Consider the following 26,115-nt stretch of genomic DNA (forward strand, 5'->3'; position numbering starts at 1 on the left):
AGCAGCAGCAACCCACGACAACAACGCTCACTACTGGAGCAGTAGACAACGCAAACCATCATTTTGGAAGATTCTGTTGCAACGTAATAAAAGAATAGCTGTTCCTAAGCCCTACACCACATATTATATAATTTTTTATTTTTTTTTATTTTTCATTTTTTTTGTAAATTTTATTCTTCTTAAAATAATTAAATTCTTCTACTAATCATCTATATACTACACATTTGATAAGAGACAAAAATTAAAAAAATAATAAAAAAAGTAATATATAGTGTATGATACTTATGAATAAAATTTTTCATAAAAGAATATTGTAGCCACACGTAACCTTAAGATTGGCACACTTGTATTGTTTGTTAAAGAATACACACTATAAATAGAACATTGTGTAGACACAAAAATACAAGAAAGCATTAAAGGTTTTTTAGAGTATTTGGTGTTTGTGTTGTGAATGACATTCTATCAAATAGCTTGCATAATATTCATTTTTCTAAAAACTTAACATGGACTCGAGTCACCTCTTCTCCATGGCCACTTCAGAAAAAAAACTCCTTCTCCGCCAACCCCATCACCTTCCTTACTTCTGCTTCTCATTGTGTTACAGCCAAACTCACAAACACTAATTTCTTACTCTAGAAGGTCCAAATAGTGCCTTTCCTAAAAGGTCATCAACTTTTTCCCTATGTTGATGGTACACTTCCTCCTCCCATTGCCTTTATTGATGGTAACTCCAATCCAAAATATACTCGCTAGATCTTACAAGACCAGCTCATTATCTCTGCTCTCAACACTTTCATCTCTGATTCGATTCTTGCCTAAGTGCTAGATTGCCAGACCTCTCATGAAGTTTGGACAACCCTCGTAAATCTCTTTCAAGCCCAGTCATCTGCAAATGTGTTTCACACTCACTATCAACTTGCCAATCTCAAAAAAGGGTTTGAGTCTATTGTTGAATATTACAACAAAGCTAAATCCATTGCTTCTTCCCTTGGTGTTGCAGACCACACTCTTACTGATCAAGAATTCTCTGTATACCTTCTCTCTGGCCTTGGGACTGACTACGAGTCCCTTGTCACGTCCCTCACTACTCGCCTTGACCCTCTTTCTCCTCAACAACTCTACAGCTACCTTCTTAATTATGAGTTTCACCTTTCACACTAAACACAATCATTGCTCTTAGGCTCTTCTTCCTCGACAAACAACACCATTAAAACTCCATCGACACTAGGCTCCCTTGCACGTGGTCGTGGAAATTTTCCTAGTGGACATAGGGGACGTGGTCGCTCTTCCTCTGGCAATGGCCGTGGCTTTACCCCTACAAACTTTTTCCAGAACTGCAATGACCCTTGCCCTGTTTGCCAACTTTTCCAGAAACCAAGTCACACCGTTCTTATGTGTTATCATAGATTTGACCATTCCTTTCAATCCCGCTTCCCTCAATGCCCATCTCACCTATGTCTCCCCTCCACCTCAAAGTGTCAATAACTGGTTCCCCAATACAGCGGCAACCAATCACTTCACCCCTGACCTCTCTACTCTCAATCTTGATTCCGTGTCTTACCAAGGATCCAACCAAGTGAGCATCGGTGATAGGTTTTCTCTCCCCATTCAACACGTTGGCTCGGCCTAGATCCAGTCTCCCTACGGCAAATTTCTCTTGCACAATCTTCTACATGTTCCTTTAATTTCCAAAAATCTTTTTTTTGTTAGACAATTTTGTGTTGATAATAGAGTTTTCTTTGAATTTCATTCAAGTTTTTTTGTGTAAAGGATTTACGTACCAAGGTGGAGCTTCTTTGGGGTCCAGTTGAGAACGGGCTGTACGTGCTGCCTTCTCAAACTAGCTCTCCTTCTCGTCATCAACATCTTCCTCTCCACAAGCATACATCGGCACTCGCACCTCTACCGATCTCTGGCACCACCGGTTAGGGCACCCTTCTCCTCCCACCACACAGCTCACCCTTCAGAAATACCAGCTCCTCACCTCGTTCAATAGGCAGCAGTCTCTCATTCTGTTCAGCATGTTCCCAGGCCAAGGCCCATGCATAGTTGCATTCCCTTTCTCCCTCTCGGTCCAGTGGGCCTTTTCAACTTATCTTTCTTGATGTATGGGGCCCAACCCAAACTTTATCCACAAGTGGCTGTCGATATTTTCTTTCCATAATAGATGACTTCTCAAAGTACTTGTGGTATTTTCCTATAAATTTGAAATTTGATGTTTCATCCATTGTTATTGCCTTTATTCAATATACTTGTAACACTTTCTCTCAAAATGTGGTCTCCATAAAAACCGATGGCGGCGGAGAATTCCGCCCTCTTCGTCCAATTTTTCAATCACATGGCATTACACATTGTCTCACGTGCCCATATTCTCATCAACAAAATTGAACCATTTAACGTCATCACCGACAAATTGTTGAAATTGGCTTGTCATTACTTGCCCATCCTTTCAAACTGCCACCTACCTCATTAATCGCATGCCCACTCCCATTCTTCAAAATAAATCTCTATTTGAAGTTTTAATGGTCCATCCTCTATGTTTGGGTCTGCTTGTTGGCCTAATTTGAGGCCTTATAATCATCACAAAATATATCTACGGTCCCAATTGTGTGTCTTCATGGGCTATACCCAGATCACAAAGCCTATGAATGTCTTCATCTGCCATCAGGCCATCTATATCTTTCATGTGATGTAGTTTTTAATGAAACTACTTTTCCTTTTGAGCCCAAGCCCATAAGCGCACTCCCACGAGAATCTCTCACGCCAGCCTTACCCAATTCCTCAAACTTTCTCCATTTACACACGGTTCACCCCTTAGGCCCAACTTCTTCCTTTGATAGCCCAACAGCCTTTTCCCAGCCCACACCTCCTTCCCCAAATGACAATAACCCTAACTCTTCATCATCTTCTTAAGCCGATCCCACTCTTACAGCCACCTCTGCCTCTCCTTTGAGACACCTCTACCACTCCAACACATACGGTACCATCATCTTCCATACAATCTCTTCCATCTTCAAGCTCAAACTCTCCTTTGATCCCTAGTTGTCACCCCATGACCACACACAGTCAAACCCATACATTGTGTCCTCGAGTGCGCATGGAAGGCACCATCCTTGGCCCTCGAAACAGTCCTCACTCTTTCTCACCACCTCTAAACTCAATCAAGCTCAGTCCTCCTATTCGGTTCCAGAGGAGCCCATGTGCTTCACTAAAGCCAACAAATACCCAGAATGGCGTCTTGCCATGTCTAAGGAATTTCGAGCTCTGCTCCTCAATCAAACCTGGGATCTTGTCCCTTCCACCCCTGATCTTAACATTTTAGGTTCTAAGTGGGTTCTGAAAACTAAGAGGCATGTTGATGGAACCCTTGAACGCCGAAAGGCATGGCTTGTGGCCAAGGGCTTCCATTAGCAGCCTGGTTTGGATTTTCATGAAACCTATAGCCTTGTGGTCAAACTAGTTACTGTTAGACTCATTCTCTCCATTGCCATAACATCCAATTGGCCCCTTCACCAATTTGATGTGCAGAACATGTTCTTATATGGAGATCTCGAGGAAGTTGTGTTCATGCAACATCCACTGGGTTTTGCTCATCCAGAGTATCTAACGCACGCGTGTAAGCTCAAAAAATCTCTTTATGGATTGAAACAAGCCCCTAGGGCTTGGTTTGCAAAACTAATTGATAAATTGATATCCTTTGGTTTTGTTGCATCTCGATCCGACTCATCCTTGTTCATTCTTAATTCTTCCATCGATTGTATATATATTCTCATTTATGTTGATGACTTGATTGTTATTGGTTCGAATTCTAACCTTATCTCTGACTTTATTTCCTCATTGAGTCTATACTTTCCAATTAAGGATTTAGGCCTTCTACACTACTTTTTATGCATTGAGGTCACTGGGAACTCATCATGTCTTTTTCTTTATCAATCAAAATACATCAATGATTTTGTTGCCCAGATGACTAACACAAGAGAGAGGTGAATTGAGTTGTAATTTCATATTCAAATTTAAAAAGATTCACATGTCAAGGACAACATCATTCACTTTTTCAAAAAATTCAAATAAAAAGTTATTCTTTTTTAATTGTCAAAGACAACATCATTCATTTTTCAAAAATTTCAAACCTAATTTTTTACTTTTGGCATATGACAAAAGGAGCATACTTTATTTTTCAAATTTTTCAAACAAAATCATTTACCTTTTGCATAAGTAAAAAAAACATCAATCACTTTTGAAAATATTCAAATAAAACATGCACATATGAAATATGACAATCAATCATCTTTAATATTTTCAAAGTTCAACTCTTTAATCAAGGTATGCACATGTGAAAGATAAAAATCAATTATCTTTTAAAATTTTTAAATTTAATTTTCAAAATATTCATGCACATGTGGAAAATGTATTTTAATGCTTTATGATAAAATATTAATTTTGAGCCTTAATCCTAATTTCGAATTTTTAAAAGATTTACAACATTACTTTATGACTTTAATGTGAACTTATTCCCTTCTTGTTCATATTTGTTTTCTTGATGTGCTTGACTCCATTGTGTAGACAACTTGAACTTGAGACTCATTTATTCTTTAAATTCATTTGTTATCATCAAAATCTATGTGTAGATATATAATTACACAAAATTTGAAACCTTGGGTTCAACAGATTTGTTACATAGAACTCGGATGCATAACTCTAACCCTGTCACTAGTCTAATGTCATCTTCGACTAAAATGTCCTTACTTGAGGGGTGTATATTTGAGGATCCACAACTCTATCAAAGTGTGGTTGGCAGTCTCCACTACCTAGCCTTTACACACCCTGACATTTCCTTTGTTGTTAACCGTGTCTGCCAATACATGCACAATCCCAGAATCCCACACTGACAAGCAGTCAAACGAATTCTTCGTTACCTTCGCCATACTCCCTCTCTTGGCCTCTATTTTTTCCCTTCCTATTCCCTCAAAATTTCAGCATTTTCTGATGCAGATTGGGCTAGCTACCCTGATGATCGCAGATCCACATGAGGGTTTTGTATATACTTGGGCAATCACCTTGTGTCTTGGGGCTCCAAGAAACAAGCCACAGTTGCTCGGTCTTTAACTGAAACCGAGCACAAATCAGTTGCCAATATGGCATGTGAAATCCTGTGGTTACAATCATTAATCAAAGAACTTGGCATTTTTCTCACTCATCCTTCTGTTTTATAGTGTGATAACTTAGGTGCAACCTACTTATCTATAAATCATGTGCTCCATTGTCGAATAAAACATATTGAGCTTGACTACCACTTCATTCATGAGAGAGGAGTAGCTAAAACACTTCAAGTTTCATTCATCTCCAGCAAAGAACAGATTGCTGACATTTTCACCAAGCCGATGTCTTCTCCAAGATTCCTTCACATTCGATCAAGCCTCACTATGTCTATAGTGCCGCTTGCATCGCGGGAGGGTATTGAGACATCTCAGCATATTGCACAATGGAATATAGCAGTAGCAGCACCCACTACAATAGCACTCACTACTAGAGCAGCAGACAACACAAGCCATCATTCTGAAAAATTCTCTCATAACAGAATAAAAAAATATTGTAGTCACATGTCACCTTAAGATTGGCATAGAAAGGTTTTTGGGAGTATTTGGTGTTTGTGTTGTGAATGGCATTCTATCAAATAGCTTGCGTGATATTCCTTTCTCTAAAAACTTAACACTCAACCTCGTACAAAAATAATATAGAGATCTTGCATATTGAAAATTTGAAATTAAAAAAATATTATATTTGATTGGTGTTTAGATATTGAGATTATTTGGTGTTAAGATATAAAATAAATAATAAAATCTATATTTTCCCATCAGCTTAAACTTTTGGGATAAGTAGTAATTTTACATGGCATCAGTACAAAGGTCCTGAGTTCCAATCATAACTTTACACTCTGTCCTATTTAATTAAATATTTTACGTGTTGAGCCATCCATTGAGAAATAGTCTGGCCCACACGTAAGAATGACTGTTAAGATATAAAATAAATAATAAAATCTACTTATTTCTATCAGTTTAACGTTTTGAAACAGATAGTAATTTCACATCTAGAGACCATCTCGACATCTAAACAGAGCCTAATAAACATATAAATAGTGAAATGATTGTTAATTATTCATGTGTCAATTGGTGTGCATAGATGCCTTTATATGTAGTAATACTATTTTCCACATTTCATCACATTTTAAAGATAATAAATTTTCGCATCTCAAATTTTGGAAAACTATTTTAAAATTAAAATCTAAGGAGCTTTACATACTAAAAGTTTAAGATACTCTAAAAAGTTTATGATTCTTGTAACGATTCATTAAATAGGTTCTGTTCATAAAGTTGATGCAAAGAATGCATCTTTTGCAACATTAATATAACTAGAACTAAGTTGTAAAATAAAATAAAATTTGAACTATTTTTTGGGTTTGACAATTGACATATCAAGAATATAAAAATCTTTTAAATGAAATCTTTCAAAATGTGTTTCTTCCGTAGTTTCTCATATTCAAGCAGTTATTTAAAAGAAATCTTATCCATAAGAATTATATACATATATAGAGGATAAATGCTATTATGTTGTCTCGTATATATCACTCACTTTGTTCAACATAATCACTTTGGAGCGGTCGGTCTGTTATTCCCCATAAATAACCCCCAAATGAGATTTTGACACATCATTTATTTCACATTAAGTCAATAGACTACATCACACAAGATTATTTCATATGTAGGATACTAGACTTTGAGCCCTCACATATTTCTTAGTCCTCTTGTCTTCTTCTGCCATTGTCACCAAGCATCTCTGTCGTCGCCCCACCCATCTCTGTCACCGATCTCCCCCATCTCCGTCGATCATCTCCATCTCCATCACCTATCCAAAATCAACCCATAATCCATTCAAAATCACAGTGAAACCTATCTCTGCTTGTTGTTCCTCCCACTAATACAAAAATAAGCCCATATTATATACAACCTGAAACAAAGTAGCTCCTCATCTTTTACATGCTTGGTTCCACGTGGATGAATTTTCATCTCCCCACTCTCTTCGCCCCTCTCTCCGTCATCAACGCTCCGTCTCTTCATCATCACACAATGAAGGTGAATAATGAAATAGAGACTTACCACATGAGAAACAGAGGCCACTGAGGGAAGAAGTGCACTGTGTGGTTGACAGTGTTTTAAATTTCGTACTATACTGGCTGGTACGGTTGAAATATAACATATTGGAATCCTAAACGTTACAGAGAATAGATCTATTGCGTGCATGCGGTGAGGGCACATGGTAGGAAAGCTGAAGAGGCTATGTGCAAAGAGTAATTCTACTCATAAGCCGGTTTAGTCTCCAACACCACACATCAGCTGAGCTGTCAAACCCGGTCTCTTAAACACGGTCTAATCCCTCTCTGCTCTTCTCCCTCCCCCTTCCAAAACCGAACTGTCTTCATCCATTCGCACCCCTCAAGAAACTAGGTAAAAGACTGAAAAATTTTCCACGAAATCCCTCCCTCCATCCCTTTACCGATTGTGACAAACCTGTCAACACCCCTCAAGACATACTCCAAGTGATCTGAGAAACACTCCCACCCTAACCCATCCAAATCCCCCTCTCCCATTGATACCATACTTCGAGAAAAATCCTAACAAATCTGAGAATACCCACTCCATTTTCCCGTCAACACCATCCCCTTCTCCATAACCCATTGACTACATCGTAGCAATTTTTTTCCTGTTTGATCATTCTGATTTGATTCATTATGTAAAAACTAGGATGAAGAAATATATAAGAGGATTGCCTAAATTTACGTGTCATTTGATGCGATCTGGGCAAACAAACTCAAATGGATTGAAAATGATTGATTTCCCTGCATTGTTCAGTTGGGGTTGGTAAGAAAATGGTTGAGGGGCAAATCTGAGTAGAAGATTTGGGGGAGAAGGTGGAAAACGTGGGGAGTAGTATTATAAACGAATCGTTTTAAAAAAATAAAAATAAAAAAGCCAACTCAGCTGGTGTGTGGTGTTGAAAACTTAAAGCGGCCTATGAGTAGAATTATTCATGTGGAAATCACTTATTGAAAGTCTGCTTTTTGAACATCTACGGACGGACCGTTTTGAATATTAACTTTGTCCAATTTATGTGACATCGCCATGTGTTACCACGAATCATGACTCATTAAAATTATAAATAAAATATTATACATTATTTCAATTCTCATAATTTTCACATTATAAGATGATATGTTATTAGATGATTTGAAATTATTTATTATATTTCATTTAAAAATTTATTATCTAATACTATATTATGAGATAAAAAGAAATTAATTAGAGGATGATGAGAAAATAAATGATAAATAGAATTTTTTAATTATAAAAAAATGAAAAATACAAACGTATAAGGGAGACGAAATCTAGAATTCAATCTTTTTATTTTGAATATATATATATTAATAATTCGTGTTACATGGTAGCAAGACTATGAAGAGAGAGAGAGAGAGAGAGAGGTAGGTGTTGACAGTTGAGCTAAAAATCTACGTCCAATCCAAATGAGCCGACATGTGGAGATTTAAATGGTCAGAGGTCTGCCTCCAACGATCAAAATAAACAGTTTTTGTCGGTAAAGCTCTTTTTACGCATACTATGAGAGTTCCGACAGTCGAAAAGGACACTCGAAAAGCAGCGGCAGAAGGAAAAAAAGCGGGATCATTGGTCCGCCAAGATCTTTGATAACAATGATAATAAGTATGAAAATTGAACTCTAAATCTGGCACTGAATCTTCTCTATCCCTCACAAGTCTTTTGCTACTCTAATCTCCAACAAAAAGAGTGAAGAAGAAGAGCGAAAATGGGGTTCTTTGTGGGGCTGATACTTGGAATTGCCATGGGACTAGCGTTGATAGTCGGCTTCGCCCGGTGCGAGAACGTACGATCAAAGCGCCGATCTGCACTGGCCACCACCATTGCCGCTTTTGCGAGGATGACCGTCGAAGATTCCAGAAAGATCCTCACTCCAGATCAGTACCCTTCCTGGATCGTCTTCTCTCAGCGCCAGAAGTTGAGCTCTCACGCTCTCCATATTTTCTGAGTCTCTTACATAATCATCTAGAGACTGACATTTTTGTGGGTTTATTTTCTTTTTTATTTTGGGGTACAGTTGAATTGGCTTAATCTTCATCTCAAAAAGATCTGGCCTTATGTTAATGAGGTATTATTTGTATCTAGTTGAAAAGAGAAGATTAATACGAGTTTTGTGTTTAGAGTGATGGTGATTTAGGATGAACTTGGTGATTGTAGGCAGCGTCTGAGCTCATAAAGACTTCGGTTGAGCCGGTTCTGGAACAATATAGACCGATTATACTGTCCTCGCTCAAATTTTCCAAGTTCACTCTCGGTACTGTGGCACCACAATTTACAGGTTAATTACCTACATTCGCCGTACTAATATTTTTTCTTATTTATGCTTTTGAAGTGTTTGTATAATGCATACAGAATTCTGTTTCCGTTTGTAATTACTAGTCTGATCGCATTTGGTTAATGCAACAGAGCTTATTGCTAGAAACCTTATGATCCTTTCTTATTAACTTGCCATAAGAGGTATTCAATTATCCTTTTTAAGTACCGCTTTTGGTAAGTCAAGAAGAAAGAATCAGGATCTATTATATAGAAAAGAATTGTCTTTTGCTCTGTAGTACCACTATTTCTCTTCTTCCGCTTCAAACTTAAATATTTAGCTTGAGGTTCTTATGGATCAATTTTATTCTTTAGGAGTTTCTATTATTGAAAACGGAGATCAAGATGGTGTCACCATGGAGTTGGAGATGAACTGGGATGGGAACCCAAGTATAATACTGGATATTAAGACTAGACTTGGTTTAGGACTTCCGGTGCAGGTAAGGTTTTTCTAATTTTTGTATGGAAATTAATCTAGGATGGGATTTCTCAAAGGTAGAAATTAAGTACCAACTTTTTGGTTATGATATATTTTCTCACTATTTGAATGTGGTGAGGAAGTGAAAAATAATTGTAGCTCCATTTCATTGGAAACTTCATCTTCTCTGGGAAGCGTGACTTCCTCTGAAAACACTGACAGTTTATCTTCTTGAGCTTCCTCCCTGAATGCTTTGATTTTAATTTTGATGCTTTCTTTATTCTGTTTAGGTGAAGAATATCGGATTCACGGGGGTTTTCAGGTTGATTTTTAAGCCATTGGTTGAGGAGTTTCCGTGCTTTGGAGCTGTTTGTTGTTCTCTAAGAGAAAAGGTGCCACGTCTTTCTATAGCTATCCTATAAGATATTGGAAGTAGAAAGGAAATATACGCATAAATTATGCATACTGATGACCTTTTATCTTTTGGAGTTCTCTCTCTCTCTCTCTCTCTCTCTCTCACACACACACACACACACACACACACACACATTCACAATGCATATGGTTTTGTGAATATTTAAATTTTCCTTGCAGAAAAATTTGGATTTTACACTTAAAGTTGTTGGTGGTGATATATCAACGGTTCCTGGGCTCCAGGATTCAATAGAGGTTTGAGAAAATTCCATCACGTGTCACTATTGTTGCCATTTTACAGACTGTTTTTTATCATCAAGTGCTAATATCTTATCTGACTTCTATGAGTTTTTTGTTCCTGAATATGAAATTGTAAATAAAATACTAGAGCGAATGGAGAAAATTTTAATATGAGTTAATCTAGGCCTGTCATCTTTAAGTTTGACCAGTCCAGTCAGGCTCCAAAAGTTGTAACTTGTAAGCTTCCCCTCTCTCTCCTCCCTCACCAAAAAAATCTACTTGAAAACCTGGTACAGTTTGTCTTAAAATATCATGTGCATTGATATCATATGGAGGTTTCGGATGTTCTGATAACATCTGGTCCAGATGTGGATATTAGAGTTGTAGTTCAATATATCCTTCCAATTATTCATGCAAGAAATTAATTGTGGTTCACAACAATTATATAAAACATGTTTCATGCTCTATTTGACAGCTTGCACTTGAGCTTAGCCTGATTTGGAATTTATTAGGTCGGTCAAACAATAACAGAAATATTCCCAAGTCAGCTCCCATGATAGTGAATTTGGTGCATACTTAAGCAGATTATCAGCCAAAGTTCACAAGGATTTGAACTTGGGTAGCTTTGAAAGAAGAACCAATTTGCGAACTTAACTCCTCCAGTGAAACTAATTTGCGTTACTTGCATGTTTCATTGATTTTTGATTAGTGATGCACCAATCAATGAATAAGCTTATTTTTTGTTACAATGGATAGTCATTGTCAAAGAGTAACCTTCAGTTAGTGTCAAGGTTTTGAACTATAATTACGAGTTGTATTCAGTTTGCATACTGAACTAATTATTGTATGTTTATTTGAAATGCCGGAATTTACCAAGATTTGAACTTTTTTGCACCATGGGAGAAATTAATCGATAAATTTTGGTTTGGTAATTTGAGAGATAATTTGATAGTACATTGTGTTTGTTGAGGTACTTTAAGGATTTATGTGTACCGTGCTCTATGTCCAACTACAATTTCTGGTTTCCATGCCTCTTTTTGCCAAATAATAATGCCATGCATTGAATTTAGTCTTTCAACACTGAGTAGGTGTATCTTATGCATACATCGTTGGGATTTGCATTATAAAAAATCTGTGTAACGAAGAGGTATATATGCTTATACAGAGTACAATACGGGATGCTATAGAAGATACTCTTATGTGGCCTGCTAGAAAAGTTGTACCTATTTTGCCTGGGGATTACAGGTAGGCCTTCATATGGACAAGGATATGAGCTAACCTTTTGGAAATTGCGATTTTTCTTGTAGTTATCTGTGGTATCATTGTGCATGTCATTAACACAATGGATATGCATGCTGATGCCTCTAAATGGCTGGGGGTGGTCTTTGCTCATTGATGATCATTTTTATCGTTGATCAGCTGACTTGGCATGCGCCTGAGTGACCATATATCAAGGTGCTAAGAGGGAGAAAGGAAACGTGGTCTTTGCTCCTTGATTATTATCATTATCAACTAGCTGCCTTGTTATGCATGCATTAGGTGGCTAATGGAGAGAGAGAGAGAGAGAGAGAGAGAGAGAGAGAGAGAGAGAGAGAGAGAGAGAGAGAGAGAGATGTGGTGGTCGCTCATTGATTCATGTTGTGATTTTCTTCGATCTAACAGTTGGTGTTTTTGTTGTTTAGTGACCTGGAGTTGAATTCTGTTGGAATATTAGAGGTGAAGCTTGTGCAAGCAAAGGAGTTGACAAATAAAGATATCATTGGAAAGTCAGATCCCTATGCTGTATTATATGTACGACCATTACATGACAGAATGAAACGTAGCAAAATAGTTGTAAGTTACTTCTGCATTTTCCTTAATTTCTGTTTTCGTCCCTTGGGTTTGAAAGAGATCCTATATTTTTTATTCAGAATAATGATCTAAACCCAATCTGGAACGAGCACTATGAATTTATTGTTGAAGATGCATCCACTCAACATTTGGTGGTGAAAGTTTATGATGATGAGGGGGTTCAGACATCTGAGCTCATTGGGTGTGCTCAAATACAGCTAAGCGAACTTCAGCCCGGTAAAGTGAAGGATGTTTGGTTGAAACTTGTTAAAGATTTGGAGGTTCATAGAGATAATAAACACAGGGGGCAGGTGAGAACGCAAAATGCTTTGGATCATTAAACTTGTTGTTATTGACTGTGAGAGCTACCTTTCTTTTTCTGTTGGCAAATTTTTGTTTGACCAAACTTCGAGAATCGCAGCACCTCTCCCCTGCTGATGCTATGTTAACTAACCTCCGCAATGTTATATGCCTTTCTTCTTAAAAGAAAGGTACTTCCTGCATGCATCCTGTAAGTGCTTTCTGGGATGGATCTTAGGCTGACCAAATTGTCTTCTGGTCTAGCAATAAAATTCGTAACTCGTCAATGTTGGGAATAAAGCTGAAAGGAAATCTGCTTGGTTGCCTTGAGGGTGATAAATTCTAAATGATTTTGTTGGGTTTGGCACTGCTGCTCAAGGTGTTAATGTACTCTGTATGTTCTGAAGAGTAAAACGATTCGAATGATCATTCTATGATGAACCGTCTGTTTTGTGTTGTGTGCATTACATTTGGTAATACTGCTAGTGGAATCGGCTCCCCATCTGGAATTTCTGTGGTATCTCCAGTGAGATTTATAAGACTTCATATTGTCCTATATATGCTGAAATCTTCATGTTTTCTTTTCTTTCTAAACGGCCAACCTTCCCTACCCTCCCCTCCATCCACCACTTTTTATCTGGTAAAGCATAGTTCGGTGATGATAATTTGATGACTTTTTTACTATAGAGGCTTCAATGGTCTTGTGAATATTTTATTTTTAGGCTTAAGATGTAAGACTTATCAATTTTGGGTCACAAAAGAAGTATTTTTTCAAACTTAAATTTATATTTCACTTGAGCTATATCCTTTTGGAAATAATTGCAGTTTAGATAAAAAGAAGTCCATCATAGTTTTTTGTCTCAAGATGTTTTGTGTACACACACACACTCTCTTCTTTGTCCGAAAGAGAGGCCCTGCTTATAAATCATAGAAACTGACCTACATGACCCATATATCTGACTATTTTGTGGACAACTTGGGGTCCATCTTTGAGTCAGTTGAGCCATTATGTTGCAAGAGAACAATTAATTAAGGAGATACACAAGCTCATAAGTAGAAATAATTCCTTTGTTTTTATGATAGTTATGGGATCTTAATAGAACAGTTACTCTCCAACTAAATTTGCTATAGGATTTTATTTTTTGACTTTAGTTGTTGCATATTTGGTGTATTATTATTTAATTTTATTTTGGGATATGGATATCTGTGTTTATTTAAGTATGTTAAACTTTCTTTTGTGCTTTAGGTGCATTTGGAGCTTTTATACTGTCCTAATGGGACGGCGAGTATATTTACCAACCCTTTTGGATGTAATGTTTCGATGACCTCCTTGGAGAGGTTTCTTAAAACTGGGGTTAACGGAACAGAAGCCATTGAAAATGAGAAATCAGTCATACAGAAGAAAAACGAGGTTATCGTCAGAGGAGTTCTTTCTGTTACTGTGGTATCTGCTGATGACTTGCCAGCAGTGGATCTTATGGGGAAGGCCGATCCCTATGTTGTACTCATCTTGAAGAAATCAGAAACAAGAAATAAAACTCGGGTGATCTCTTCGTTGGCCATTTTTTCTTCCTTGATTTGTTGCCTTTTGTGTTTTTTCCTTGGGCTCTTGTTTGGTATCTTTTAGTGGAATCCTGGTCCCCTTGCATGTACCATACTGCTCTTGGATTCTTGTGGGCATAGTGCAGTTACCTCTAGTTATTTGGGCTGTAGATATACTTACAAGCCCTTGTTTCTCAGGTTGTGAATGAGAGCTTGAACCCGGTTTGGAATCAAACTTTTGACTTCGTTGTTGAGGATGGATTACATGATATGTTAATCCTTGAAGTCTGGGACCATGACACATTTGGAAAGGTATAATTATTCTATATATGGTTATTCTTATTGTTATTCTTCTTCTTGTTGCTGCTGTATATTTTTCCATCAAGATGTGCAAAATCCGTAGTTGTACCCGGTTGACTTCCTGTATCAGCAATGTGGCGTGTTAAACCTCGTTGGCTCTGGCATTTTTGTATGGGGTATGTGGACGGTGGAAATCCTAGCTAAACAGATGGGTGGTTGGATTTTGAATGAGCATCATTCCAATGTCAAAGTCCCATTGTGAAATATCTGGATGGAAACAACGAATCGAAGGGTCTCTGACTGGTTAATTATGGGATAGATACACTTTCCACACTAAAACTACTTCGGTTTTGCACTTTGCACCTCAAGCTACCGAAATTGTCACATTCACTCCCAAACTACCATTAATTTGAAATGTGGACACTCCGTTACGACATTCAGTACTGGGTCATACCACCTATTTTCCATCCATCTTAATAGGGATGAATGTATTATTTGTCAGTTTTTAGTGGTCAGAGGGTGCAGTGCATCAGTTGTGATAGGTTGGACTGCAGAGTGCAAATCCGTTATTAAATTGAGGTTTCAAAAATGTACTTTCCCCATTAGTTATTGGTTATTTAGGATCACATGAATCAATCTTTCTCAAAGGTGGGTGCATCTTAAATGGATCAGTGGACCCAGTTACACTGATTGATGAGTCTATGCCAATTAATGTAATTTATTGGTGCCCATCTGCCATATCATGAAGAAGGATCATTATACAACTTCCCAGATGGACCCATCTGTTTTAGTATCCTTGCACAAGAGAAAAAAAAGTTTGAATGCACGCACGTATTTGCCTGTTAATATAAGCTTGGAGTTGCTTGGTTTTATTTTTTATTTTTTTTATGGCGTGCAGCCTCACCAAGGTAGGGTTCTTCAACCCACTCTTGAGGAGGAAACCTGGATAACGACCTGAGCCATAGAACCATGTGTCAAGTAATTTAAGAAAATTTTTAGTGCAGAATTGAACTCAAGATCGATGTTGAAGTCCACAAGCTCGTCCCAAACCCGCCCCTTGACAACTGGGCCGCGTTCTGACCCTTTGAATAGTATTTCAAAGCTACTTGAACCTTACAGTGGTCATTTCATGTTATCACTTAGAGTGCTTTCAGCTTTTGAAGATGTGAAAAACAGAAATCAAGCATTTTTATGTTAAGATTGCTGCTTTCAACTTGCTTGTGGTGGCTATTTATCTCCAAATGTTTATATTATGTAATAACACCTATTTTTATATCATCAGGATTATATGGGGCGATGCATCTTGACACTAACTAGGGTTATATTGGAAGGGGAATACAGAGAGTGTTTCCAGCTAGACGAAGCAAAATCAGGAAAACTGAACTTGCATCTCAAGTGGATGCCACAGCCAGTTTACCGTGATTCTTAAGTGCTCCTGTTCTGCAGCTGATGTCGAGACATTTAATCAAAGAGGTTGTATCGCGTGCTAAATGTATTCAAAGCACATTGCTGACACTGATACGAATTAATAGATTCACAAACCTTGTATCAAGTATTTTTGAGTGCTATGTACATAATCTCATAACATACGGCTGAATGTAAATTGGTGAGATTTTGATATGGATCCAAATGGGCTAATCATTGCATAATATTGTTACATGCTGCCTTTTTGCATTCCATGTAGTGTTATGGTTTGCAAACTTCTGTTTGGCCGGCAACATGGTGCCATAGCTGTATATCCCAGGATCCAAGTCAACATGATTTTCCAGTTCATGGGACTCGACCATTTAGCTGGGATACTGTTTTGACCGGCTGGATGCATGGTTAGAGCCTTTGGCTATGTATGAACCATGCATTCTCATTTGAGCAGACTGTTGGACATTTAATTAACAGACCAAGTGCATCTTCCATAACAGTGAGAATTAGAAGTACAACAATAATTTGTTTTGATAAGCAAACGAGAATTTTATTAATGACAATAATCAAGATGTGCAATATTCCTTTTCGGTAAGGATGCAACCATCAGCAAAGGCAGGACAGAGTTCCTTTGTACAGAATACAAATAACAAACTTGGCCATCATATCTTTCTCTGTAACTCCATTCCTCTCTGAAATCATGTAATGCTACTACACTTAAAACTCCAATCACTAAGTGGCAACCTGGCCAACAACACTCCTTAGATAATGCTTCTTCAATTTTCTCCTTCTAAGATTGCTTGCCCTGCGTTACCAGAAATCAAACATGTCATAATGTTCTTATATCATAAAAGTAGATCACCATAAACATTGGCATCCCAAGAAAATTCAATTATCATTACTTTTTAAGTAACTGATTAATTGCTATCCAGGTCTCTATAATTTGAATTTAACAGTTGGCAAAAGTTGTAGCATGATATTGCAGGCTACTGATGCTGAGATCAATACAAGTGAATGACCCAAATACCCATTGCATATGTGCATGACTGCATGAGTGCATAGCTATGCTATTAATGCTCTTACCTTGACTATTTTTGTAAATGGCATGTAATTATTTACCATTGTTTATATGTCCTAATGGCCAATGACTCTAGTTATACCAATTGACATTTTCTTTTATAGTTCGGCTTGCACTTTTTTCTGTCACAACATGTGAGGCAGAAAAAGAAAGTTTGATTTCTGTCTTTTGTGTCTAACCATTTGAAGAGAATGCAATGACACCTGAACTATCTGACATTTGTGGTTCAACAGTATTAGGAAGCTGGCATAGTGGCATGTCATACTACATTTTTTACATTAAACCAAAGTGTGTGAACTCAATGTGCATATAGCTAATGCTCTTATATAACTGATGGTTTTCAACAAGGTATCTGAAATTGGTTGTACGTAAAGTCATTGGTTCAAGTCTTGTTGATACCATTCTGTTAATTAGGACTGATGGTTTTCACGAGTTAATAATAAAAGTAAGGAATGGTTACACACCAGAACTGATTGTGTAGTATGAACGAGTCAGTTGCCACTTTTTTGCCATCATCATTTCGATTCCAATGGTAGACTGCATGTGTCCTATTTTTAATCTCCAGCATAGAGTGTCCATAACTGGCTTCTCGGAATGCAGAATAATCTGGTTGTGGATCTCTAAACCTGCAGCACCAACTAACAGTTGTTAGCCATAAATGCACTTGCAGGAAAATAAGTATGATTTCTGCTAGTGATTACAGGGGGGACTCACTATTTCTTATGATTCATCATTTTCAGTATGAAAACTACTGAGGACAATGAATTTTACTCGATCATGCAGGCCAACTCACCTTTCAGCAAGACCTTCCTGATTTCCTCCATCTCCAACTGTTATGTAAACAGGTGCGGATTTGTCTGGTACAGGGTAGCGGTCCCCACTTGTTATGTTGTAGTTTATATTTGAAATTCGATACTGAAAACGCAAAATAAATATTCTTAAATGTTGGCATTGCTATGTTGCTTCAGCACCCATCTTGCTAGTAGATCAGCATAAAGTATGTTCTCCCATCGTGACAAACTAGATTTGAAAACCAAAGGTTTAATTTACGAAAATTGGGAATCTATAAAGATTTCTGCAAATGAGTTAAGAACAAGGACCAATTTGTATTTAACAAAAATGAAAAACAATTATTTCTTTTTTCATGGGTTATATAGAGAAGTTTTCCATTACTTGTTGATCCATGTCTTGAATTATCACGAAAAAATACATACATTGATATACATAAAAATAAATCAGAATTAGAATATGAAAGCTGGGAAGAGTGTTGAGTTAGTTCAATAAACTATATTCACAAATCATATACTTTCAACTTTAGATGTTAAAACGAAGTGTTTACGGTTCAAAATTTATTTTATCTGCATCATAAATATTCTTAAATTTTATAATTTTTAAGCAGAAATTAAGATTGACTACTGCATATCTATGTCCACAAGATTTTTCATATGCATTGAAAAATATAACATGAGATTTTGGGCCATGCATAATGATCCAAATCAAAACTTCTGCTCAAAGTATAAAGGCTTAAAAATTTGTAAGTGAAGACATTGTGGTTGTACACGTAATTAAATCTTCTTACTAACAATCTTAGTTGTTTAAAACTTCATATTAACAGTCCTCGTACACATAATTAAATCCTCGTACTAACAATCTTAGTTGTTTAAAACTTCAGTATCATGGACTCAATGAATCCAGATAAATGATATGCATGAACAGATATGGACAGTCCCCAAAAAACCATGTCAATCTGAACAAAAATAACCCGCATGCAAAACAACATGAATTTATAGAGGTAAAAAACCATACAGATCTTTCATAAGCATGGACATGGCCGGCAAAGACTACATCAACTTTGTAATGGATGAACCAACTCTCAAATGCAGCTCGCATACTTTCCCCTTCCATGAAGTGAGCTTCATTGCTATTGTAGATTGGCACATGCATAAGAACAATGAGCCAAGGAGTCTTCTCCCTGTCAACCCTTGTTAACTCTTCTTTAAGCCACATCCATTGAGGGGTGTACTTAACTGTCAGAATCAACCAGAAATTCTTATGTTGATGATTCTCCATCCATGTTATTCGTTACTTATACTATACGTTTATGTGTTATATATTAAATGATATACCTAGATATAAACTATATATGCTTAATATCCATTATTTGTCATGTTTAAAAATTGTACTTAACTTGTAACGTACCCATAATAACATAGGATAAACTACAATATTATTATGGTATATATTTTGCTGAGTAATCAAATATTTATGAATAAACATGAGACCGAAACTCTGATTGTGTTATATTATTATAACTAGTAATATTAGAGTATTGTTGATAATATGATACTCATAATGTAATAGTACTGTACTACACTACATGAAAATTTTAAACGGCCACAGCTATACTTACTTATATATATAGTTTTATATAGTTACTATAGGTATAACGTATACATGTTATCATTATACTTTCATATAACTTAAGTATAAATAACTATAAACTTGAACTAAAAATTTTTTAGTGGTTAAAGTTTATAGTATGATTTGTATTTATTTATAATAATTAATGAAACCTGATTTTTTGTAGCTGGAACTTAGTTAATATAAGACGAGCTGAGTTTGAACAAAGGTTCTAGAGCTCGAGCTACCATTGAGAAATGCTACACATCATCCCACACCACACACTTTATATATTAAAATATTATTTTTTATTTTATTTTATTCTTATTAAACTAATTAAATTATTCTATTTATCATCCACACACTATATATTTATTATAGAAAAAATGAAAAAAAAATTAAAATAAGTGTGGTGTGTGAAGTGTGAGGATGACAAGAAGATTTTTCCATAAAAAAAATGGAATTCTCGCATGATGCTATCAATAAACTAGCAAATATTTCCTCCATTGTCTATCAAAAGAAAATTATTAATTTATGAAACCAATAATAGACAGGGAAATGAAAAGTTACCAAATGATGAATAGCTGGATAGCACGATTATATGAGCAGATGCACGCCGGATGGAGTACCAAAGAGGACTGCTGCTTTTGGAGGCCAAATAAGGTGTATTGTATCGATGGAGGTAGGATTTGAAAGGAATAACTTCCCCCTACGCATATATATATTAACAGAGTCTCAAAAGTTATACAAGAAGTTTTATAGGTTGTAATTCTAAGAATATGAAGATTTTTTAAACCAATGGACTGTATAACCCATTTTGTTAGTAGAAAGAAAATGTATTTATGTATCTCATAGTGAAGTCCTCACAACGATCCTACCAAGAAAAAGAGACAAAAATAAAATTTCAAAGCTATTTCAAAGCCATACAAATGATGTGAAATGGCAGTGACCTGACCTGCCATGAACAAAGGTCTGATCACGTCAAACTGTCTCGTTAAGGGAGAGAAAGTTCCATTTTATTCAAAGAACATTGGCTACAAGGGCCCATAAATTCATACTCACTCCTGCACCTCTTATAAGTGGTCAAAGGAAATACAATTTTCTAGGGCTGGTGATTGACAAAAAAGCATTCGTGCAGGTAGTAACATTGCATTGGGTTGGCACCCTTCTGCCTCGCAATTTGCAGTTGGTTGACTATTAGGTAACCCTTTTTCCATGAGTCAGAAAAGAAAAGTTGTTCAAAAAGAAACATTAAGGAATATAATAAAATCTCGATCCATATTGCAGAAGCAAAGAGTGGGAGAAACATAGATTTCCTTCAGACTGTTCTAAGATTTTGGAATGAGAAAATGGGGCACTATAGCAACAGTGCAACACAGTTTTTAATGGACCAGAGGGTATTCACTATCTCCCTGTGTAGAGAATTTTATGTGATTGGTTAAAAAAAACATAATCTAAATAAACCGGGATAATAAGTTACTCAAACAATTTGATAAAAGTATCTGTTTAACCCTTACCATATAAGGCATGTACTCTATTTCATGATTTCCAGCAGCCCAAATCCATGGCTGATATGCTGCACTTCGTTCAACGAATTGACCCCATGTATCCCACCGTAAACCAACATCAGTGTACTGATATCTATCAGCATAAGAAAGATCTCCAACAAATAAGACAGTTTGTCCTGGACTCTGCATGTAATGCTCAAGAGTAGAAAGAGAGTTGTATGTCTGGCCCAAATCTCCTGCAACGCAAATTAAGGCTCCGTTCGGATTCAAAATTGACCTCAACTCATCTCATCTCATCTAATTATTACAACTTTTTTAAATTTTCATACAAAATATAATAAACAAGTCAACTTTTTCAAATCCCAAAACAATAATAATATTAAAAAATAATATTCTAACAATATTTTATTCAATTTTCAACTTCATCTCAACTCATCTCATCTCAATTCATTATCCAAACCTCACCTAAGGGTTCTTTGATAAATTGTAGAATTTGGGGACGTTGAAAAGATGCGTCAAGAACCCTTATAACTGAACAAAAGAGAGTTTCTGGAAGCTAGAGGTGACCAATTGAGGAAAATTTGTGTAAAAAAATCATATTAGATGGTTGTTCATGAGCCATATAGACCAAGAAATGTATATAATGAAGGAATGCCATGAAGCCAACATTCTACCAGAAGTCCCTGCATAGAAAGAAAACAACTCACCGATGATCCCAAAATGGTAAGTAGCATCTGGATCAATCTTTGGAGGTGTTTGAAACCAAAATTCTCGAGAAGAATCACCACTCCCTAACTTGTAATAGTACTTGGTGTCATACTGAAAACAAGAAACCATTAAACTAAAAAAGGAAACAAATTACAGGACAAGAGGCAAGAAAATTCTAAATATGCTACTAGAAAGTGGACAATCGGTGGCTTATATCAATTGGGAATACCCAGCACAGTGTACTCCATTCATCACAAACCAATGCTCAGTCCCTTCTTAGGCATTGTTAGATTATAACCTAAAAAGTTTATCCATTCCAATTAGCTTACATTATGAGATAAGTTGTGACTTAAAATGGTATCAGGACAGAAGTCTTAAGTGCAAACATGATTACACACTTCACCCCCCTATCAATTAAATATTCTACATGTTGGACTTACTTATTAAAGAGGACTCTAATCCACACGTGAGAGGGAGTGTTGAATAAGACAAAGTGCTGATTAAGTAGTTAAGATAAAAGGGCCCTGAAGAGATTACAATTTTGGTCACTATACATAAGAAGCCTGGTATATTGTATAAGACAGATACCTTGGTGTATATGTGATCAAACAATAGAGTCAGCTGTTTAGTACTTATTTACTTTGGACTTCAAGCAATTATTGTATTTTATCCAAGAGAAAGATCACACCTATGTTGATAAAAACATTTTACACAATGAATGAGTATTTACCTTCAGGCCATCGATGAGACAGTGATGGATGTAGCCCGACTTATACTTGTAAAAGGTATAGTTTGTCATTGAACCTTCTGCAGTAAGGTCATATCTATCCTTTGATGTACCATATTGTACTTTACTCGGCCCTGGTTCATCATCTGTCACCCATGAGATGATTACAGCCTTTCCATCGTAGTCGCCTTGGGTAATATGCACCTAAAATAGAATACAATATGTAGATAAGGACATAATGTTTAATTAATTACAACAGAAGGCAAAAGGGAAAGATATGTATTATGTAATTGTTGGAACAAAAGGGAACACAAGATAATCATAGTAATGAAATGCATGATGCCCATTTCCACCTTTATCTGTCTTGATATTCCAGAGTTTTCCACTGGAAATATCAGAAGTATGAATTCTTACTTGGTGTGGAACATTATGACCCTTTGGAACTGCAAACACTTCATTATCAAGAGGGATGTCTGTAGACGGCCACTCAGAGCGAATGAAATTACTAGTTATCCCCGCATTGCCAGTATTCACACAACTCAAAAGGACAAAGGAAGTGAAAGCAAGTTGAAGCAACAAGGACTGCATCCTAGCAACCTCCAGCATGATTTTTGATCAACCACCGACAAAAGTATTATCAGCTGCATCAAAGAAATTGTCAAGTTTATCTATTTTAAGCATGGGTAAACCACAAATAAATGAATACCATTTTATCCTATTTAAAACATACGTTTCCATTCAGACTACAAATGCCTCACAATAAAAAAGAAAAACAAAGTAGACCAAAACCAATACTATTTTGAAGTGGTAAAGGGAAACAAGCAAAGATTTTTTTAATAAAAAATTTTGATGCCCATTTAAACATCAATCTGATATGGAAGATATTCCTCTTGAGATAAAACTTCCACCAAGCTTAGATCCTCCAGCCCCCAGGGGAAAAACGAAAAAAAAAAAGCAAAAATCTCTTCTATTTGGTTAAAAAGAGATTATTTCAAAACAATTATTATCATCCCCATTCATTTTTCATCAGGAAGCGCGTCATATAAGAAGAAAAAAGGTATAAACCTTTCTACATTCAGCCTTCAAGTACAATCCATAATTAACTTCAAAGGAGACAGTTAGAACATTTACAGAAGGGTATCTTAGCAAGCAACTTTGGATTATTAGTTTATGCAACTCTCATAAAGACTCGAACTTCCCCCTTCTGTTGCTTCAAACCAAACTTCCTACCACAATTTCACCTCTCATGAGCCAGCTTCTTTTTATACAAAAACGCCTAAATCCGTTTCCACCTGACTAACTCTCAGCAATCTTGTTACTCGCCGGTTCTTTCCTCTCGGCTTTCATCCTCCACAACTGCTTCAATTTCTGGGCGTTTGTGCATTTAGCCAAGTTGAGACAATAATTCTGACACCTATCACATCGGGGGAGTTTTCACATTTCTTGAGAGTTCCACTTCTACCCTGACTGGTTTCTGCCACCAATATCCAGGAAGACTTCACTTCAACACGAATTAGCACAAACCCTCTCAAAGCTCAGCCCCAAAATTCCATGGTCCAATCAGAAAGATACCGCATAAGCATGACCACCAACCACAAATTCATAAAAAAGAAAAGACTCAGATCTATAGTCAACAGCCAGGAGTATTTCGAATAAAATAAAATGCTAAAGACCCATTTCTTTATTTTAGGAGGGTAAGTAAAACATTCATATTCTATCAAGGACAACTCTCATTCTTCAAAATCAAACGCCACGTAGAATGATCAACCATTAAGGATTTGAGAATTTCATAATACATTAAACCGAAAGCATCGGGTTTGAATTCATTGCTACACCAATAAAAGCAGTCTAGTTAATGCACAACATAGCTAAATGAAAACCAACAATGGGAAGTATTCGAGAAACCGATAGCAAAAGAAGTAGAAAACAACAGAATTAGAAATATGATATCAATGGAGCAGAAATTCTCAAGACTCCACAGAGAGAGAGAGAGAGAGAGAGAACCTTAAAGAATTTGCAGTGTTGGTTAGGGTACCAGGACGCCGGTTATCGAGATTAATAATCCATGATGGAGATGGGAGGGGGAGAGAGGCGCCGTTAGATACGTAGCTAGAAAGGAACTGTTTTTTGTCGCGTGGCTCATAGATGGGATAAACACGAGGGGATATTCTTCTGGTTGGGCTTTTCACGTACGTGGTGGCATCCCATTTGCGATTCACTTTGAAGGGACCCACTGAGTCCTGGATCTATGTCAGATGTTCAGACATAATTATCACGTGTCCAATTGGATGGGCTAACCTTGTTGCTATTGTTATCTTCAGCTCAGAGGATGCAAATGGCTCTTCAGTCGAGCATGGCTGGCCCAATCCTATCGATTCTTACCCAAACCTTCCATTCAATTTCAGTCCATGTTTTGCATTGAAAACCGTGCCATTCGTGCACAAATCTACCGTTCGAGATTACATAAAAAAAAAATATATATATATATATATATAATATCTTAAATGGATAAATTCTATATAAATTCTTATAAAAAAGTGAATTCTATTTAAAAAAAATATAAAAAAAATATTTTTATCAGTAAGACCTATTTTCTTACCAAAAATATATATAAAATTTGTCTATTTAAAATTTGTACATAAAATTACTAAAAAAAATATTGATACTTTAACTCATTTTATAAATATAATAGACCCCACACTAAAGAGTGTTATATACCAAGACTGTAAATAAGCACAAATGTTTTATAATTTTATACAATTCTTTAATTAAATGTTATTTTTTAAAGTTTATTTGGGTTTTTATTTAGCTTTGATGGGTTTGAATAAAAACATAACATATAGTTATTGAAGAGTTGTGTAAAAACTATAAAATAGTTATATTTGTGTCATTTCTCAAAGTTCTTTTTTATTTGATTATTATTATTATTATTTCATTTTCTATATATATTATGAAAAATTCTTCTTATTTTTATTTTTATTTTTTCTATAATAAATATGTAGTGTGGGGATGATAAATAAAATAATTCAATTAGTTTAATAAGAATAAAATGAAATTAAAAAAATAATAATATTTTAATATATAAAATGTATGGTGTGGATTGATGTGTAGTATTTCTCATATATTATATCCTGACGTGGAAGAGAATATTGAACCCTAGGTCAAGATATCTGTCGCTCTCATTGAAAGAAAATAAGTACCATAGGCTAAAAATTAGCTCATATATATTATAATGTTATCTCACTCTTAATTTAGCATGCGAATACCACTTTATTAATCAATTTTTGAGTTATGATTTTTTTTTACGGTGCTCATAAACAGTAATTTAAGATATATAAACAGATTTAATGATTGATGAACAATATCATATTAACACAATGTTATATAAATAAAATGAGATGTTACTTAACTCAAAGGATAACCCTTATCATAGAATTATTCTATTATTAAGATATTGTGTAGAGCACACCGGCCATCAACATCATTTAAATGGTAAAATTTAATTTATAAGATTATATTACGTAAAATATGTGTGATATAGATGTCTTAAGATAGCAATACCTCTTGTCATAATGTTGGAACTTATTCTTGTATATGACACTGTTATAAGGACTTTTATAGACTATCTATGAGTAAACTAGATACATTTACAGGAGTATTACTCACGTACATTGGATTAAGGCATGTGTGGAGGAACCAAGGGGTACTAGGAGGCCGAGGAAGATGAAAATATAGATTTGAAGCTCTCTGGCGCC

General features: G+C 36.0%; 2 protein-coding genes across 5 annotated transcripts; one reads left to right on the forward strand and one right to left on the reverse strand.

The window, feature by feature from the left end:
• The first annotated feature begins 8,621 nt into the window (after window positions 1-8,621).
• On the forward strand, window positions 8,622-16,200 carry LOC122305191 (synaptotagmin-5-like). Of its 3 annotated transcripts, XR_006241049.1 has the most exons (13): window positions 8,622-9,084; window positions 9,184-9,234; window positions 9,324-9,444; window positions 9,795-9,919; window positions 10,188-10,289; window positions 10,492-10,566; window positions 11,717-11,796; window positions 12,234-12,384; window positions 12,462-12,692; window positions 13,928-14,224; window positions 14,422-14,535; window positions 15,528-15,644; window positions 15,806-15,943. XR_006241049.1 is itself a non-coding variant. In XM_043117544.1 (12 exons), exons 1-12 carry the CDS (start codon window positions 8,875-8,877, stop codon window positions 15,950-15,952), a joined length of 1,704 nt encoding a protein of 567 aa, XP_042973478.1. In that variant the 5' UTR covers window positions 8,623-8,874; the 3' UTR covers window positions 15,953-16,200. The 3 variants fall into 3 exon arrangements, 2 of the variants coding, with proteins under 2 accessions (XP_042973478.1, XP_042973479.1); XM_043117544.1 differs by lacking the exon at window positions 15,528-15,644 and having other exon boundaries at window positions 8,623-9,084; window positions 15,806-16,200; XM_043117545.1 differs by lacking the exon at window positions 15,528-15,644 and having other exon boundaries at window positions 8,623-9,084; window positions 9,798-9,919; window positions 15,806-16,200.
• A 209-nt stretch (window positions 16,201-16,409) lies between these two features.
• Window positions 16,410-24,522, reverse strand: LOC122305192 (bifunctional purple acid phosphatase 26-like). Of its 2 annotated transcripts, none has more exons than XM_043117546.1 (10): window positions 24,365-24,522; window positions 22,775-23,001; window positions 22,364-22,564; window positions 21,633-21,744; window positions 20,935-21,161; window positions 19,988-20,126; window positions 18,824-19,044; window positions 17,811-17,932; window positions 17,482-17,643; window positions 16,410-16,744 (listed from the first exon to the last, which is right to left on the reverse strand). In XM_043117546.1, the coding sequence occupies exons 2-10, from the start codon at window positions 22,964-22,966 to the stop codon at window positions 16,672-16,674; spliced, it is 1,449 nt and encodes a 482-aa protein (XP_042973480.1). In that variant the 5' UTR covers window positions 22,967-23,001; window positions 24,365-24,522; the 3' UTR covers window positions 16,410-16,671. The 2 variants fall into 2 exon arrangements, with proteins under 2 accessions (XP_042973480.1, XP_042973482.1); XM_043117548.1 differs by lacking the exon at window positions 24,365-24,522 and adding an exon at window positions 23,492-24,336.
• Between the last annotated feature and the right edge of the window lie 1,593 nt (window positions 24,523-26,115).

The sequence above is a fragment of the Carya illinoinensis genome, chromosome 3, assembly GCF_018687715.1.
Source record: "Carya illinoinensis cultivar Pawnee chromosome 3, C.illinoinensisPawnee_v1, whole genome shotgun sequence".
Classification (NCBI taxonomy): domain Eukaryota; kingdom Viridiplantae; phylum Streptophyta; class Magnoliopsida; order Fagales; family Juglandaceae; genus Carya; species Carya illinoinensis.